Source organism: Varroa destructor, unplaced genomic scaffold (assembly GCF_002443255.2).
Source record: "Varroa destructor unplaced genomic scaffold, Vdes_3.0 BEIS01000004.1, whole genome shotgun sequence".
NCBI classification, from domain to species: Eukaryota; Metazoa; Arthropoda; class Arachnida; order Mesostigmata; family Varroidae; genus Varroa; species Varroa destructor.
This window is the reverse complement of record NW_019211457.1, coordinates 23,278,698-23,294,657: the sequence shown is the minus strand read 5'-3', so window position 1 is coordinate 23,294,657 and position 15,960 is coordinate 23,278,698. Positions and strand designations below refer to the sequence as shown.

Below are 15,960 nucleotides of genomic sequence, written 5' to 3'. Positions count from 1 at the left end.
TATATTTCTTGATATCGAAGATCGTACAGACAAAAAGAAGCTTACCTTTACATCTGCAGCTATTTTTAGTTTGTTTTAGGAAAGCTTAGGCAGTCGTGTTATGTATATCTACATGGCGCGCTCGAAAATCGGGGATTTCCCGATTTCCAACAGAATCGTTTGTCTTTCTATTAATATATAGGCTTTCTATGCCATGCTAGCTCACTGTTCCTCACGTTATCGCATTCATCCTCTCGCATCTCTTCTATTCAGATTCAGTCTTGTTACATTATTATATAAAGAAACACATACAAGTATTTTTGTTTGAAGAATTTTGTTATGGTTGGCTAAAGAAACTTGACGTCAACACCAACGGCAAACGCTCCTCTTGGCTAGCTAAATGATAAAAAAAAATTTGGCGGTTTATTGACGACAATAGATATTGTGCGTCTATATATATATATCGAAGTGTGTTAACTTTTATGCATGATGTAGTTGTTACTGAAAGAAAGAGCGTCCTGGCCACGCACATATGATGACCCTTTCGATAGCGACGTTCATGCAGACAGGACTAGACGTTTTTCGGTAGGACTTCGCCATCGAAAAACACTCGGAGGATTGCACCGACCACGAATGAAAATTGTATCTGAAAGTATTGTAATACGATAAATGAACGACAATTATAGGTTACAAACGTTGACAGTTCTACGGCGATAGGCTAGAGGTAAACTTTGAGCGGAAGAAAACCAACGTTTCCATATGATTTGACATCCGTTCCAGAGATGCAGAAAGAGGAAGTGACACTCGACACTACAGGCGCACACATTGTCTATATCCAACCCACACTCTCATAGTAAAATACGCATTATCAAGTTTGGGGTTTGCATTTTCTACCTCAGCTTGAATCAATCCAGCACGTTGCTCTCGCATTGTCCGAAGCATCTCTTCGGGCCATACCGCCTTTCCGAATTCGATTAAGCACATGGCCGTTTCCATCATAATCAACACCCCTGTCCGTCCAATACCGGCACTACAATGCACGATTACGGGAGCCAGCTACACAATTGGTAAAACAGATTATAATGGAACGGAATAATTTAACATAACAAATAGGTATGTAGAAGGCAGCATTTAAGGTCTGGGATGATAGAACCCGTGTACCAATAAATGATACGTAGGGCTACTGATTATATTGAGCCAAGATCAGGCAAGGCTCAGAACGATGCTTTGCATAGGATTTTTTATGAAAATATGGCTTGCTTTTTTTTTTATTGTTATTACAGATACTCTATATAAATGATTATTAGATTTGGCGATCTTTTGCTTGGAAAAAAAAATCGCTTCCTAGACTAGTAAGCTTTTTGATTCGATTACAATGCCATAGAACCATCAGATTCTTACTGGTGCTTCAGAGCGAATATCGCGAACTAGATGCACGAAATCGATGAAGTCCCGCGAGTCACGCGGAGCTCCATGGTCAGGCCACGTAGTGTATTGAAGGTGTTTAACTAGGCGTTCTTCATTACTGGCTTCGCAACGAAGCCTGAACTGCCGAGTTATCCAGGCAGATCCCTGGGTTTTACCGGTCTGCCATACGTCCCATCCGCGAAGGCAATTCACCCTCAAAGGAGTGTCCTGATCAGGCCAGTACTTGTGACACTTTGGGGTGTTTCCCTCCTGTAGTGGGGTAAGCATGACAATCAACTGACAACCTTGTTCCAAAACCATCTGCCAAAAATCCTCGACTGTCGTCGACCTCGGACCCTGGGTTGCAATATAACGATTAATTACCTGTGTCCCCGGGATAGACATCTGTAAAGCAACCCATTAAATGAAAATTACCTCTTCAGAAACCCTTATCTTCTCTTTTCGGCTTGATTCTATCACATACTGAAATTATATGAATATAAGTAAATGGAGAGCTTGTTATCTGCAAAATTTATCCACATACCAAGCGAGTTGATGTATCGACTTGAATAACAAAAACAGGCGTAATAGTATTGTAATCATAAATAGGTGTTTCTTCATTTAAAAACCTACACAGGTAACATGCCATCCGCATCCTATGTATGTCCATCAAGTAAACTTAAGATCGTCCATTCAGTGAGCAATACACCGCTGGTACACAGGTACGTATCTATAGCCCTGACTACGAGAAGATCTAATGGCGATTCGTTTTTAGATTAAAAGAAGCTACGTACGTTTACGTAGTTGGCATTGATGTAATCGCTTTGTCCGTTGAATTCTGTTGGTGTAAGAATTACACGTGTAGAATCGTCTGCAATATGGTTAGCGGGTGTGTAAAAATTCGACAAAATCCTGATAGGGAAGAGATCGAAGACAAATGATTTTTTTGCCTAAAGTATTTCCACTCGTTGCGTCAGATAATAATACTCTGCCCCAACGAAGCACTGTGAAAGAATTTCTACGGCTAGCGCCATAGGAGAGAATCAAAGAAGCCAAGAGAAACACGACGTTTTCGAATCCGTTATAGATGCTAGTCATATGGCTATCGTTCCAATGACCACTAGAAAACAACTTACAAGCACTGATGTCACTATAACGATTCTTTTTGGGGTTTGCCAGAGACGCCTTGATCGTGCAGCCGGGATACGATCTAGGAACTCGATAATACATCGCCCTAAGGGTTTGCCTTTCTACCACACCTTGTAACTTCGCCATTGATAATTCGAGGCTACGACCCTGATCTAAAATTGAAATAGTCAATAGAATTATTCATTTTGTGATAACAGGTGAAAAATGAAAATATGGCTATCTGTTAGTTCTAAAGAGTCGGATTTAGGTCTGCATCGTTTTGACATTAAATTCAAACGAAATTTCCACTTACACGGAAGCACGACAAGAGTAACTTCAGCCCGCTGAACACAGATATTAGATAATTGCTGCACCACCTGTATTAGAAGGAAATAACAAAGAAACGCTTAAGTTGTATAGCTCGTTACACGAACAATGATAATAATAATACCTTATCTTCAAATTCTGCTAATTAGATCTGTTAACAAAGGGTCAACTTCATTGTATTTGTATCAATTTACAATTTAGAGCTGTTTATCTCAATGGGTGCCAAGAATGTACATACGCCGCTACCGTACCGACAGTTAAGCAAGTCTGATTCAAGCAACTCCTTTTTCACAGCGGAGGAGAACTGTATTCTGTCTTCGACACCACCATCTTGGCCTCGACACGTCACGTATCATCGCGCAAACAAGCTCACCTAGACACGATTATTACCAAACGAAAAAAATTTCACCAAGAAATAAAAACTTCCTACTTGACTGGTCCGATCATAGCATCATCGATGCCAATGGTCTGACTAACGTCAGGAACAACGAAAAGGGTAAGGAATCTGCGTCTGTCAGGCGAACGCGAATCGCATGTCGGCGGTGCTGATGGATGGCGCCGGCCGTTTAATAATTTGGCCATTAGTTTATGTCTGCTAGCTTCGCGTGGAGTGTGGAAGATTCCATACGCCGCCAGTGGAAACGGCTCTTCAGTAGCATCCTCCGAGCATTTCGTCACGATTGGTTCGGATGTACTGCGTTGCGCTTTCATCACGTAGTCTTAATGATTGTTTTACAGGTAGATGCTACGATGACTCACGATGGAAATAAAAACGACAGACGAGGCTACCGATAAGCCGACCGCAGTGACGGCGACGGCCAAGGAATAAGACGACGAGGCCAGCGCCCGTACATTCGAGCGCGATCTTGCAGCAGTAGTACGCGCAAAACGGGATTCAGTCAATGATGATGTCGCTCAATGCGGCGGGAGGGCGTACGGCAAAGAGCGAAGCAATAGAAAAATCAATGGTGTGGCAATGGCAGCTACGGATGAAAAAAACTGGGCGAGGAACAGCCCCGGTCACGGGGCATATTCAAAGATGTGCGCAATTGCGACCGTAAAAAACTTAGTCCACATTTTTCTGTTGACCTAAAAGTGGCCTTACTCATAACGGGAAGCGCACATGTGTATGCAAGACCAGCGGGTCGATACTCGAATATGAACCTTTGAGGTCATATTATTTCTTGTTTTATTATTATTATTATTATTCCTGAAACACTGCATATATTGAAAAAGATAGGCTTCTAGGTTTTGTAAAAGGCGAATACCTTCGAAAAACCTTCGTTTCTAATAAAGCGAACTTTCTAAATATCAATTCAACCAACTCAAAAAAACATTTTTGATTTTGGACTATTGTCTTTAGAGTAAAAAAAATAAAGGTTTTTAAAGATGTTTGATTCGAGTAACATGTCTCTATCGTTTCATACCTGTTGATGGTCAAGACCCTGCAATTGTACGCCATCAAGACTCCAAAGAAGGTCACCTTCCTTGATACGACCATGTGCAGGCGACGTCTCTTCGACGCTAACAACAGCTACAGGAAACTCTGTATCGAAACCCCCAGAGACCTTCATACCGAGTGACCTGTAAACAGAGAAGAATAAGTAAATGACAGACTATTTGTACATGTGAAAAAAATCTACAGGTACCTGATACACATCCTAATGAACTACCTAATGAAGGCGTATCCATAATTATAGCTATTTCGCTCAGACAGGACCACTTCCAGTATAAGAAAAGCCAACTCCCTACAGTTTTGCTTGTAATTTCCTTACTGTAGTTCAATTAGTTCATCAGATCTCATACATCTTTTGATGCATTTCTGGTCCCACTCGAGAAGAAGTATTCTCTGATACAAGCATCCATAATTCTTGAATCACGGTTCGAATTGAAGAAAAAATCCAACAGAAGCGGTTATCATTCAAAATATAATTCTCATTATGGAAAAAATTTACGTTCGGAAGATTTCATCGAGATCTTCCGCCTGTGGTACTTGAAAGCAAATCTTCCAATTTATATACCTAGATAAAAACAGCAGTTTAAAAAACAATAATTGATGGCGGCATGTTATAGTTAGAAATTCACGAAGTACCTAATGAAATCAGTGGACAAGAAGGCAATATTATCATTATGAAATTCCATTATGTTTTTGTGACATTTTATCATTATGACAGGTCATAAAGTTCAACTTCAACCACTAAAGCTTACGAAAGATTCGTAAAATTCGGTTCGTAAAAATCGGTAAAATATTAGGTGTGTTTTACTTGATACAAAATCAACTATTTCCAAAAGCAGAATTTTATAATATTAATGTTGTAGGAATACGTGAACAAACGGGTAAATTGGGGTGAAGTCAAATGGAAATTTTCTCCTACGCAGCGACTCATGTTGTAGAAAGTCCGTGAAAGAATCATTAAAAACTACTTTCTTAAAAAGTCGTTCCTTAATGATTGCGTGTGATAGCATTAGTTATTAAACAATTTCGACCTCTAATTAGAAGAACAACGCTATCTGCGGTAGTTATTATCTATTCTAAGAAAATAAGACGTGAACGAAGTGATTAATATATTTTAGGCAGTTTTGATCCGATCCACAGGCCCGTTTTATTACCTTGCTAATAAAATCACCATTAAACTAATTTCACTATGAAACAAACATAAATAAATAATTGTAAAGTAAATCGTTTATGTCGGCAGAAAATTTTTTTAGAAAATTGTTTTTCTTTACGTTTTAATTGCAATTTTTCTCCTTGTTACTAAAATACAATCCTTCTTCTGAGCGTCTATCAGACACGCTCTGACAATTGATCTAATTGTGCGGAAGTTATGAATCACGAGGTGCATATACAGCATTATAGCGACGGCTGTCTATCAATAAACGATGATTTCTGTCTTACTGCACCGTAATATATATTTAAAGATCTGCCCTTTTTAAAACAGGACGTTATATATTATTCGATTTATGGGGACCACTAAAAACGGTAGTACTCACCGGGGACTATGAAATCCAAAACTGAACGTGTGCGTCCGTAAAGGAGATCGTTGAGAGGTGACTCTGGGTACAGGAATCGAGCTCGGCGATGGCTGAAATTGCAAAATCATGACAGATTTATGTTCGGAGGGTGACCACAAATGGCGTCCTTCAAATGATCTATTACCGTCTATTAAAACATCTATGAAACACACTATTGACTTAAAGAATTCGTGTATAGACGAATCAATGTAATATCATCTATGGTTGCTCGCCTTTAGACTCGCCTGTATACCGAAGCACTCTGAATGATCAAGTATATACCATCGTTTGTCCTTTTTGATTAAACACTGGAACACTTCTAAGGTTTAATTGACTGAGTCGGCATCTGACCATAGTGTAATCGGAAATTCTGCCTGCGCCCTAGTATTTTTGGACGCGTCTTCTTTAATTCCTTTTTTGTAAATTCTTGTATTGCACACATACATGCGTATACGTACGTCTCTGTGCACGATTGTACGCAGCTGTGGGTTGTTGGATATTTTTCATGGATAACCTTTCTCTATTGCTCAATCTGTCTCCTGATAAGTTGCCATGCTTTCTGTCTCGCAAGGTTACCTCATTTGAACCGTCTTATACAGATGACGTCGACAACAGTGTTCGCTACAATTATCTGTTCTTCTATCTTTGACTTGTAAACAGAACAAACGACTTGAACGCGGCTCCTTATTTCCTCAATAAGCAAATCGACCAATGTCCTCAGCCACTGGGACCTTGGAAGACATAAAATTACGTTGTTACGGCTTTATCGATACCTTCGTTAATAATTATTTCTACCTAGCAATAGCACGGACTCCAAGTCGGCCCACATCTGTATTGTTGGCTGGTGTTGTTTTTCTAGCCAACCTTAAGTATAACTTCGTTTTCTTAAGAGTATATCTGCGGGTACTTCACTGCAACGAAAATCTTCTGTGCTATTATTGGGTGACGATTTATTAAGCGATGGCTCAATCTTCATACGTAGCTACAGCATGTGACATATCACACGTACCAACAGCACAAAAGTGGTTTACAAAACAAATCCTTTTTTCTATTGGCAAGCCGACTTCATAGCCGACAGATCGCATAGTGCTTAATGTCCATTTAGCACGCATAATGCTAACGATATAACGACGCTGACAATAAATTAAATCAGTAGTTTTTTAAGCACCATTTTACAACAATGTCCGACGTTGCAGCAAATTTGATGAGCCTGTCGTATGTATTTAAGTGGCCTATCGTTAAATTCTAACGGTGCCCGTCTCTTATGTGTAGTAATCTTTCGTTGGGGTTATTTCTACTAAATATGTTGTAGTATATGAATATGTCCTTGAAGGAATACTGGCCGACGCTAAAAATACGTATTGCACTTAAGCTAATAATCGTTTTACGGATTTTTCCGTCACTGGATAGATCATCGAAGAACGGGCACTTTACCAACTAAATACTATTAATTAGCGTATTTATAGCCAAGACATGCTATCTCGTTCCCTGCGCTCATCCATCGTGGAACGCAGCAAAATATAGTAAAACGATGATCTACAGGGGAGTAACGTGGTCCGGGACAGAATTAAGCACAGAGCACGCTATTATTAGCCTACTTAACACCCCCCCCCCCCGCCCCCGAATCGCCTGACAAGTATGCGCAACGGTTTTGCAATGAGTGATTGTTTTTAAATTACGATGCTGCATTTTTTTTTAAATGAGTTTGTTGAAAATGACACGAATAACGAAAATAACGCTTATGTTAACCGAAATTGACTAGGCCGTGCCTTCATGTGCTCGATATGGTGATAACATAAAGCTGTAGAACCGTGTAGCTTTTCTTTTTCTTTTAACATTAACAGTAAACTCCAACTGTAGAGATCGTCGCCTTTAAAACCACAGAGCTGCTTTGATAATAACTAGATTAACGTTCTTCTTAATTACGATGCACGGTATTTAGCTCGTATGAGCTAGTTCTGTAATGATACTAATCTATGTCTTAATACTATCAACTGTATTGTTAAAGTTATAGTACTATTATTACTGATATCGTCCTTCACTGTCGACACGGTTCCAAGCTATGGGAGATGAGCATGCTTAAGAGACGAAAACTCATCTATTCTTCATGGAAAACCGTGGCCTAAAAGAGTAATTTACCACTTATCATTAACGAAAAAAAAAAAAATAGATTCACATCTTTCCAGCAGTTGTGTTCCTTTTTCCTGCGACGTCTCCTCATTTAATGTCTACTGTGCGATAAAATAATACTTGGACCAACTGACGGGCAAACGGAAAAGGTGCTCAAATGACATCAGAGGCCACAGAATTGATAGCCTCGATGTTGACGCCAACCTATTATTACGCTGCCGTAACGAAGAGGCGATATGTCCTATCGCCCACAAGCTTAACTGCATAGCAGGATCTGATCAATGGTGTCGATGGCGTCTTTAACAAAAAAAAATGGCCCTGTCCTGCCATTGTGGCTACAGGCTCACATTCGTGCCATCTGTGACACTGATAACGCTAGAACTTTAAAACGACAGGTAGCGACGACAGCACGCGCAATACCGGCATCAAAAGTAAGCATAATCTTCCCAATTTTTCGCGGGCTTCCGTGACGACAACAATATTGTCACCTAGAGCAGCTGTAAAAAATAACAGCCCGGGAAAAATTTAACCCAAATATGAACTGTTTGTTCGATCGATCAGCCATAGGAAACTTATTCATCTGATAATAATGACAAACGAAAATGATGCTTTTGAGTAAATATAAGTAGCTTAAGTATGAACATAACGGCAACCACAATGATAGCACAAAACGCACCCTGTTATATTTCTCTGTTGCTATTAACTCTCGCACCTACAGCACACGGATAGATCCATATAAGCCAACTTTAATGTTTTTCTCATCTATGTTATTACCATTATATATATATATGTATGTATATATTATATATATGAAGACGCTGGTGACCCGGACCGACATTACACTATACGTATTGTTATACGTAAAATATAATTATAATACAAATGGTCACTTCCAAGTTTCGAACGGGACGCACAACGATCACGCATCACGCTTACATACGTCGGCCGACATTATCGTTATTTTTATTTGTAGGTTGCCTAAAACGAGACACTGCAAGATGCTGAAGGAACAAATAACAATAAATATGAAAGAAATGGTGTACGTTTTGAAAAAAAATGCTACATAAAGTTTAATGCTGAAAGTTATATATATATATATATACAAAAGAAATAAACTACCCGCCAATATTTTCTATTTTTTACTTTTTTTTTTTAAATTTTATCTATACTTTCCCGAATGGCTCCCTACAGCAAAGTATACAATTATAAATCTTACTTACAGAAAATAATTTTAGGGATTACGTTACGCTATTATAAGCGAATATCGCGAACTTTGAAACTGAGTAACTTTTAAACTAGCTGGACTAGAATGATGATTTGCGTTAGAGATACTCTTCTTCATTTTATATACCTATCCCAGAGTTCTGACAGCTTCTAAATAGCCATACACCCACCGTTCGCACTCCCATATCATATCTATGGTTGTCCATCTGTGGCTTTTCGAAGTAAATCGATATGTTGGCCCACTAGTCGCCGTTTCGGGTCATGGAAAGTACGGGATTGAGATCAGGAGGAAAAACGAATTGGAGTCAAAGTTTAATAGTATTTTCCTTAATCCAGGAAGTAGTTGAAGCATGAATATGAAATCCGGTATTGTCATCAGGTAACTATACTTCATAGTTTCGACTATTGTGGCAGCGGGTCACGAGTCTCCTAGGGATGGACATTGAAGTAGCGCACTACCTTCACTGCTTCATTTTCGGTGATCTAGCAAAAGCCTCTGATATCCAATGTAAAAACTGTTATACTCAAGCCAGGACCTACTCGACGCTGGTACCAAACTCGATTTCATCTGCATACGGCCCCATTCTCTAGCCTGATATCTCTTCTATTAGCGGTAGAGATTGAACCCTGCCTCGTTAATATGGCGACCGGATTTTTTTTTGTATTGATTTAAATTGGAGCACCTGATGTATCTCTAAGAGGCCTAGAGTCAACCCATGGACAATAGGATTTCTACTCAGGTTCCGCATTTTGAATTACCTGAATAATATTTCTATACCACGTCACATATGAAATGCTAGTTGTGACCGATAGAGTTTTAAGCGACAAGCTCTGCTTTCGTGAAAGGCTGCCTTGATCGCCTGTGGTCATCTCCTCGCTGGTCTTCACTATCCCAATTACTGTTCTTGCGACATTTACGTGCTGTGTTTCCGGCCTTCTTGCATAACGTCTCCATCAATATTTGAGTAATTTCCATTGCGCTGTAGCCTTCCAGGAACAAGAAGATGGCCACTGAGCTTTTATTTTCAAGGTTGCCGAACTCTTCCGAACTAACTCAACGGGTTTTCTCTTGCAAGTCTTTAGAAGACTGGAATATTTACCCATTTCATTTGGTGTTCTTTTTGACTAGTATATCATTAAACCTTTAATTTACTGTCGACATAGACGTTTCTAATTAAACTTCATTGTTAAGTTTACTGTTTTATTCTGCGTAAATGCTAATGTAACTCGTATATCCGTTCTGGTTCATGAGATTTAAGGCATAATGCCCATTCGTGTAATTGGTTCATACTTCACCTGCTGGATATTTACAACTTATTTACCTTACCGTCTATCAATTATTTATAATTGTGTAATAATAATGGTCACACCACGACAGCTGTTTCAAAAGCGATTTCTTTTGCAATATATAGGCCTTGTAAATATTCAACGCAGTAAAATGACAGACAAAGTGTTTGAAGCACGAGACGGCAATAAGTAAATATCATTACAAATAATGGTATGAATTTGTTTAGTAATCATTAAATTGACCAGTGTTCGGTGTTTGGTCAGTTTCTACTAGGGCTACGATAGGGAGGACCGTTCAGTTTAACATGCAGAAATTTTCATGTCTGCCTAAATTAGAAATTATTTAATGTGTATAATGTAAAATCAAGTTTCAGGCAGAATCTAGCATAGCTGCATTGCCCGCTGGCTAATAATTTTGAATGTGGCGCTTTTCGTCAGTCATTACTTTTTAGTGGACAACATTGGTTGAGTAATTCAGACCTTCCGAGGAGCGCCATCGTTCGAGATACGCTATGTAACTTGACAAGTGGAATCGTCCAAGGATCCATTCTAAATTAACTTGCTATCTAATTTTCTTTATGATTTTCTCGATTTCTTGTCATTTATAATAATATTATTATTATTATCACTACTCAAGTCGACGTTCAATAGATAGCGCAGCTATGTTTTTTTGTTAGGCAGCTTTCCGTATAGCGTCAGGGCATATTTCATCGAGTTGGTAGGGAAAAACATGGATAACTTAAAGCCAAGCTAACCGAACCGTAGGAAGAATAAGGGAAACATTTCTTCCGAGGTGAAAGCGAACACTATTTAAATGTGCGTCTACTCATAACAATCACTGCTGCCATCAGAACGACGTTTTGCGCATCGTGGTTTGTCACACCCAAATTGAATATAACAGATCTTCTATTTCGCCGCAAAAGATCACAACACTGCATACGCTGATAGCGGCATCATTATTCAGCGAGACAAAATTCTTCAATATATCTTCCTTGTACTATTGTGATATATTATGATAGTCTCTTACTGACTACCCCACATGGCGAAAACGGAGAGGAAGCAGATTCAAAGCTTGAACGCGTCCATGTTTAGCCAAGACCCAGAGCTAATAGCCATGGAAGAAAAAATCTATTTGACGTTCATGCTTAATGGGGCCGTAGATATTGCTTACGTCATTTTTTGTCTTTTTAGGTAAACTAAATGACCTTTATGGCCTCGATGGAAGTTTAGTTATAGATGTTGATTTGATCACACCGGATTTATTTATTTATTACTATGTGATGCGTTATCTGTACTGTAAACCGTGCGTAAGTATTTACATCTTAGCAGAGGTTTATGTTCATATAATGCGGTTTCACCTATTGTTATTATTAGCAGTCCTACAGGAAATTGTCTGCGGTAACATCGTGCTTTCTGAGACTACATAGCATTGAAGAGCTACGCCCGCCAAAGTAAGATAAGGCATCTATTAACTGCTTCAAGGGTTACGGCCGCTGTTGCTGTCGTTAGGCGTTGTCCCAGACTAGTCGGCTGATGGCTCCTCCCAGCACGAAACGAATCGACTTCTGGACCTTTCGGCCAGATTTCGGGACCTGAAATTTTCCGACTCGGACGACCTCATGTCACCATTGCCCCATCACGGGAATGAACGTGACATCCAAGCAGATCGAAATATCTATGTCTGTGTCTCCCTTTCAATTAATCAACGCGTCACAGAAATCGTCGTCACACATGGTCGAAGTAGCTATTTCTATTGTCATTGCGTAGCCATTATATTTGGTTTGACATGTTTCCCTCAAATCGGAGACGTTTTTGTCATACTTCCCTGTTTGTTGGGTCACCTGCAGGGCTAAGTGTTCATTTGTCGTGTTCATTTAATTGGCACAGTCGCTAAGGACTGTTGCCGTTGACATTGTCAGGGGTCATTTGTGGCTTCATGGTTTGTCGGCAGTGATTTGTCGTATCTCTGGCTCGCGGTGTCGGTTGGCTCCCAGTTTCGCTATCACTGGGATACGGCAATCGAATAGACTTTTTCTCCTCGCTTACCTGTATCCACTAATGCGAGACGCTGAAAAATAGCACAAAGGCTGGCATAGGATGTATTAAATGTAGTCAGTAATGATCTATTAAGCTGGTACCAAGCTGCACAACTTTATGCTAAACTCAAGCGAATGAAAACAGCACGCGATATTTAGAAGTTATTTCTTAACTTCTAAATATAGCGGGAGCCACGTTTCTTATGGCTCGAAACTGCAAATTCAGTGGCCATAGTAATGGGTCTAAATACACACGCACTAATGATAAACAATAACGAAAAACCGATAACAAACATCAACGTGTTTCATACAACAACATGAGCAACTGCTGCAACTTCAACCAAAGTGACGCTTCTCGAAAATGTCGAGGGGAGGCCTCCCTAGGAAATTTCAACCGATCGGGATCATTCAGAGGACATTTCGTTGGTCCATTGTTCAGCATCATATTTTCGTGGAACAGTGGTCATTTCTGGTAGTTCCTAGCTCTTTGGGGTTGATGATAAAGCCAATTTAGCATCGTCTCGGTCACATACATTTCATCAAGCGGCAGCTATGCCGAGAGGCTGAAATGCTGACCACATGATTAGAGGCGCCTACCTGAAGGCCAAACGGATAATAGGTACAAAAATGACAATCATGACAGCAGTGAATACAGTTTTTCATCGAAGAGCCAAAAATACGCCAGGAAACTGGCGCATATCAAAATAATACCGGAGCATATCTTTCCCTGCGTTGTCATAATGCTGATTGCCGACGTACTCGGCGTCTCTGGGCGCAGCGTTGGTAGTAATAACTATCATACATCTTCACCAACATAGCAGATTCACAGTTCATCAGATAGGTCTAGTTCGCCGTTAAATGTCACGAAAAACAGCACGAAAAACGCACTCACGGCTACGAAAAAGCGAACGCTCGTGTTCCTCACATGCAAATACAGAGGTATACACATGTATTTCATACGCATATATACGTACAAACACGCATTCATGCAATCACAGATCCCGATGTGTATTCGATCATAGGGGCATCGCCTTTCTTCTGGAACGTCAGTTAGATCTAGGCCGTACTGGGCGGAGGGCTCCTAGTAATGGAACAAGTAGCAAGTGTCGCTGCGGCCATCAGCTCCACCAAATTCACTATTAGCCACCAGGACCGTCAATATTGCCCCCATGATAGTTTAGAAAGGGGTAGATTTATTTCGTCCGCTATAATGACGATGCGACATCATTTAGCTGGGCTCCAAAGAAGCTGACATACAGACGTTGGGTTCCACCACAAAAGCAACCGGCCGCCGGCGGCAAAACTGTCCCACATATCGATAAATCCACCAGAACACCGAACGAGCGTGCAAGCGACTTGCCGTTATAGCTCCGCGGTGACCATAGCAATAGCATCAGCATCGGACAGAAGGCTAAGTTATCCAAAAAATCTACAATCGACCGTTTCGCCAATGCCGGTCGGTCTGTGTGTCAGTCCATTGGTAGACTGGCTAGTCAGCCTCCGGGTTTACGAATGATAATCCACTGCATTTACACCCGGGCACCGACCACTTCTGCAGCTGCTTCTGCTACGGAAACAGCTGTAGGGGGCCGAGCTGTCGAAACTGTTGTTTCTAATCAACTGATAGGCGAACACCTTCCGCCTTCGTTGTAAATGGCATCGTTGCCACTGCCGGCAATACGAGAAGCCGCTACAAAAACAGCAGCAATGGCTACCGCAGCTGCAGCTGGTGCTTCGGCCATTGGCTGTTCCCTGAGTTACCGCTTCTACAGACTAGCGATTTCTACGTCTAAAGAATTCGCGCATTTAACAGATCGATTTCGAACGACTGCGATGCTTTCCGGGAGGACTTAAGGCGACGACGGAAAGGCCACGCTGATACAAATAAAGAAACAAAAACTAAAATGTTTTAAACCGGTGAATGTCGAGTTCTGCTAGCTAGAAGTGATCGGCGCTAGACTTAGATAGATAAAGTATAATCATTACCGAGTGCTAAGGATATACTCTAATAACGCTAAAGGTCGTAGAAAGGTGTGGCCGTCAAGCATTTGTTGTAGTATTTAACAAAAGTGAAATGCAAATTAAAAGTCAAAGATTATACAAGTGATTCGATATAGCCAAACAAGTTCCAATAGCTATTTTCATATAATGCTTGTTTAATTTTTACGCTTTATTCATATCGTAAGTTGGTCGTCCGCACATACATCAGAAGGAGCTGTTGATGTTGATGAGGGCCATGACCAGTAGATGTGGTACAGTGTATCCTAAACTGGGCTTTGTTCTTTCCCTTTCCTGACCCTGATCACATTGTCTACACTAGAGCCTTATAAGGGAGACGCGTATGTATGTCAACAAAGCATTACTATTCAATTAAAAATATCACCGTTCGTAGCTGCGTCCGTAAAATGGCTCACGATATATTTAAGCAGCATCAGTGTTTCGGCACATAAGATCGACCCCGAAAGCCAAGCTCGTATTACACTTTAAGATAATTTGTCGCTGTTTAAAATTAACCAAAACAAACGTGTTCTAATTAAACTTGCCGTCAACCGACGTTCTTAATGTATTATTGATCAAATAGTTTCTGATCAACATCTTCATCTATGGCTCAATGAATACATACATGTAAAATCAGCTATTCACATACTGATGTGAAACTAACATCGGTACACATTTGACTGTATGAACCCCGAGATAGCCAGGGCGGGATTTTTGAAAAAGGACTAAGGCCGGAATCGTGTTTCTGAACAACTATATAATACGGATTTTGAATTGTCGTACCGATAAAGCCTTGCAATCATCCTTCCGCAAGAGACGCAAGTTCAGTAACCTCCTGTTTGGCAATGAGCTTTTTGCCATTTGCCACTTACAGCGGCGTCAATAGTTTGACATAAGATAACTTGCACGCCCGGCCTTAGCGACTACATTGAGCTGACATGGATTGTCGTTACATAGTCGCGATCATTACTCTTCACGAATCTTATTAGAGCTGGGATGGACATTTTCGGTGCGGCGGAATGTTTGGCGTTCATGTTTGTGAATAACTATTGTCAACAATAGAGTTCACTTGAAGATGCTCTTCAGTTGGAGACTTACTCATGTTATGATCTAAGAAAGTGCACAGCAATCGCAGCGTGCCCTGAATGCAGCCCGTAAGCTAACAGAGACGCACACACAGCCAGCCATGTGATTGTACCGCTAAAGGAACCGCAGCCAATATTGTACAGGCCACTAGAATATTCCTTCAGATGCCTTGGAAGACGATCTACTTCCATCTAGAATAGAAGGCAAAAGGGGTCCTTGTTTGCGATCGTTATATAAAGACCGACCGGCGAAGGCGGCCGCCGCCGCCGCAGCCACGACGTTAACCAAACGCCGTTACCGAACGATCCACCGCTCAGAGCGTGACCTGCGTTGAGTCCGTGTAACT

At 40.6% G+C, this 15,960-nt stretch overlaps 1 protein-coding gene across 3 annotated transcripts in view; it reads right to left on the bottom strand.

The window, feature by feature from the left end:
• Positions 1 to 294: 294 nt before the first annotated feature.
• The window catches only part of LOC111249229 (tyrosine-protein phosphatase non-receptor type 4-like), a 61,001-nt gene continuing 45,335 nt past the window's right edge, over positions 295 to 15,960 (bottom strand). For all 3 annotated transcript variants that reach the window (XM_022802806.2, XM_086988435.1, XM_022802807.2), the window contains 8 exons: positions 5,833 to 5,924; positions 4,269 to 4,425; positions 2,828 to 2,891; positions 2,523 to 2,687; positions 2,181 to 2,257; positions 1,381 to 1,791; positions 874 to 1,035; positions 295 to 625 (listed from right to left, as the gene is read on the bottom strand). In XM_022802806.2, the coding sequence (XP_022658541.1) occupies positions 551 to 625; positions 874 to 1,035; positions 1,381 to 1,791; positions 2,181 to 2,257; positions 2,523 to 2,687; positions 2,828 to 2,891; positions 4,269 to 4,425; positions 5,833 to 5,924 (1,203 nt within the window). In that variant the 3' untranslated portion in view covers positions 295 to 550. The remainder of the gene's footprint in view (positions 626 to 873; positions 1,036 to 1,380; positions 1,792 to 2,180; positions 2,258 to 2,522; positions 2,688 to 2,827; positions 2,892 to 4,268; positions 4,426 to 5,832; positions 5,925 to 15,960) is intronic.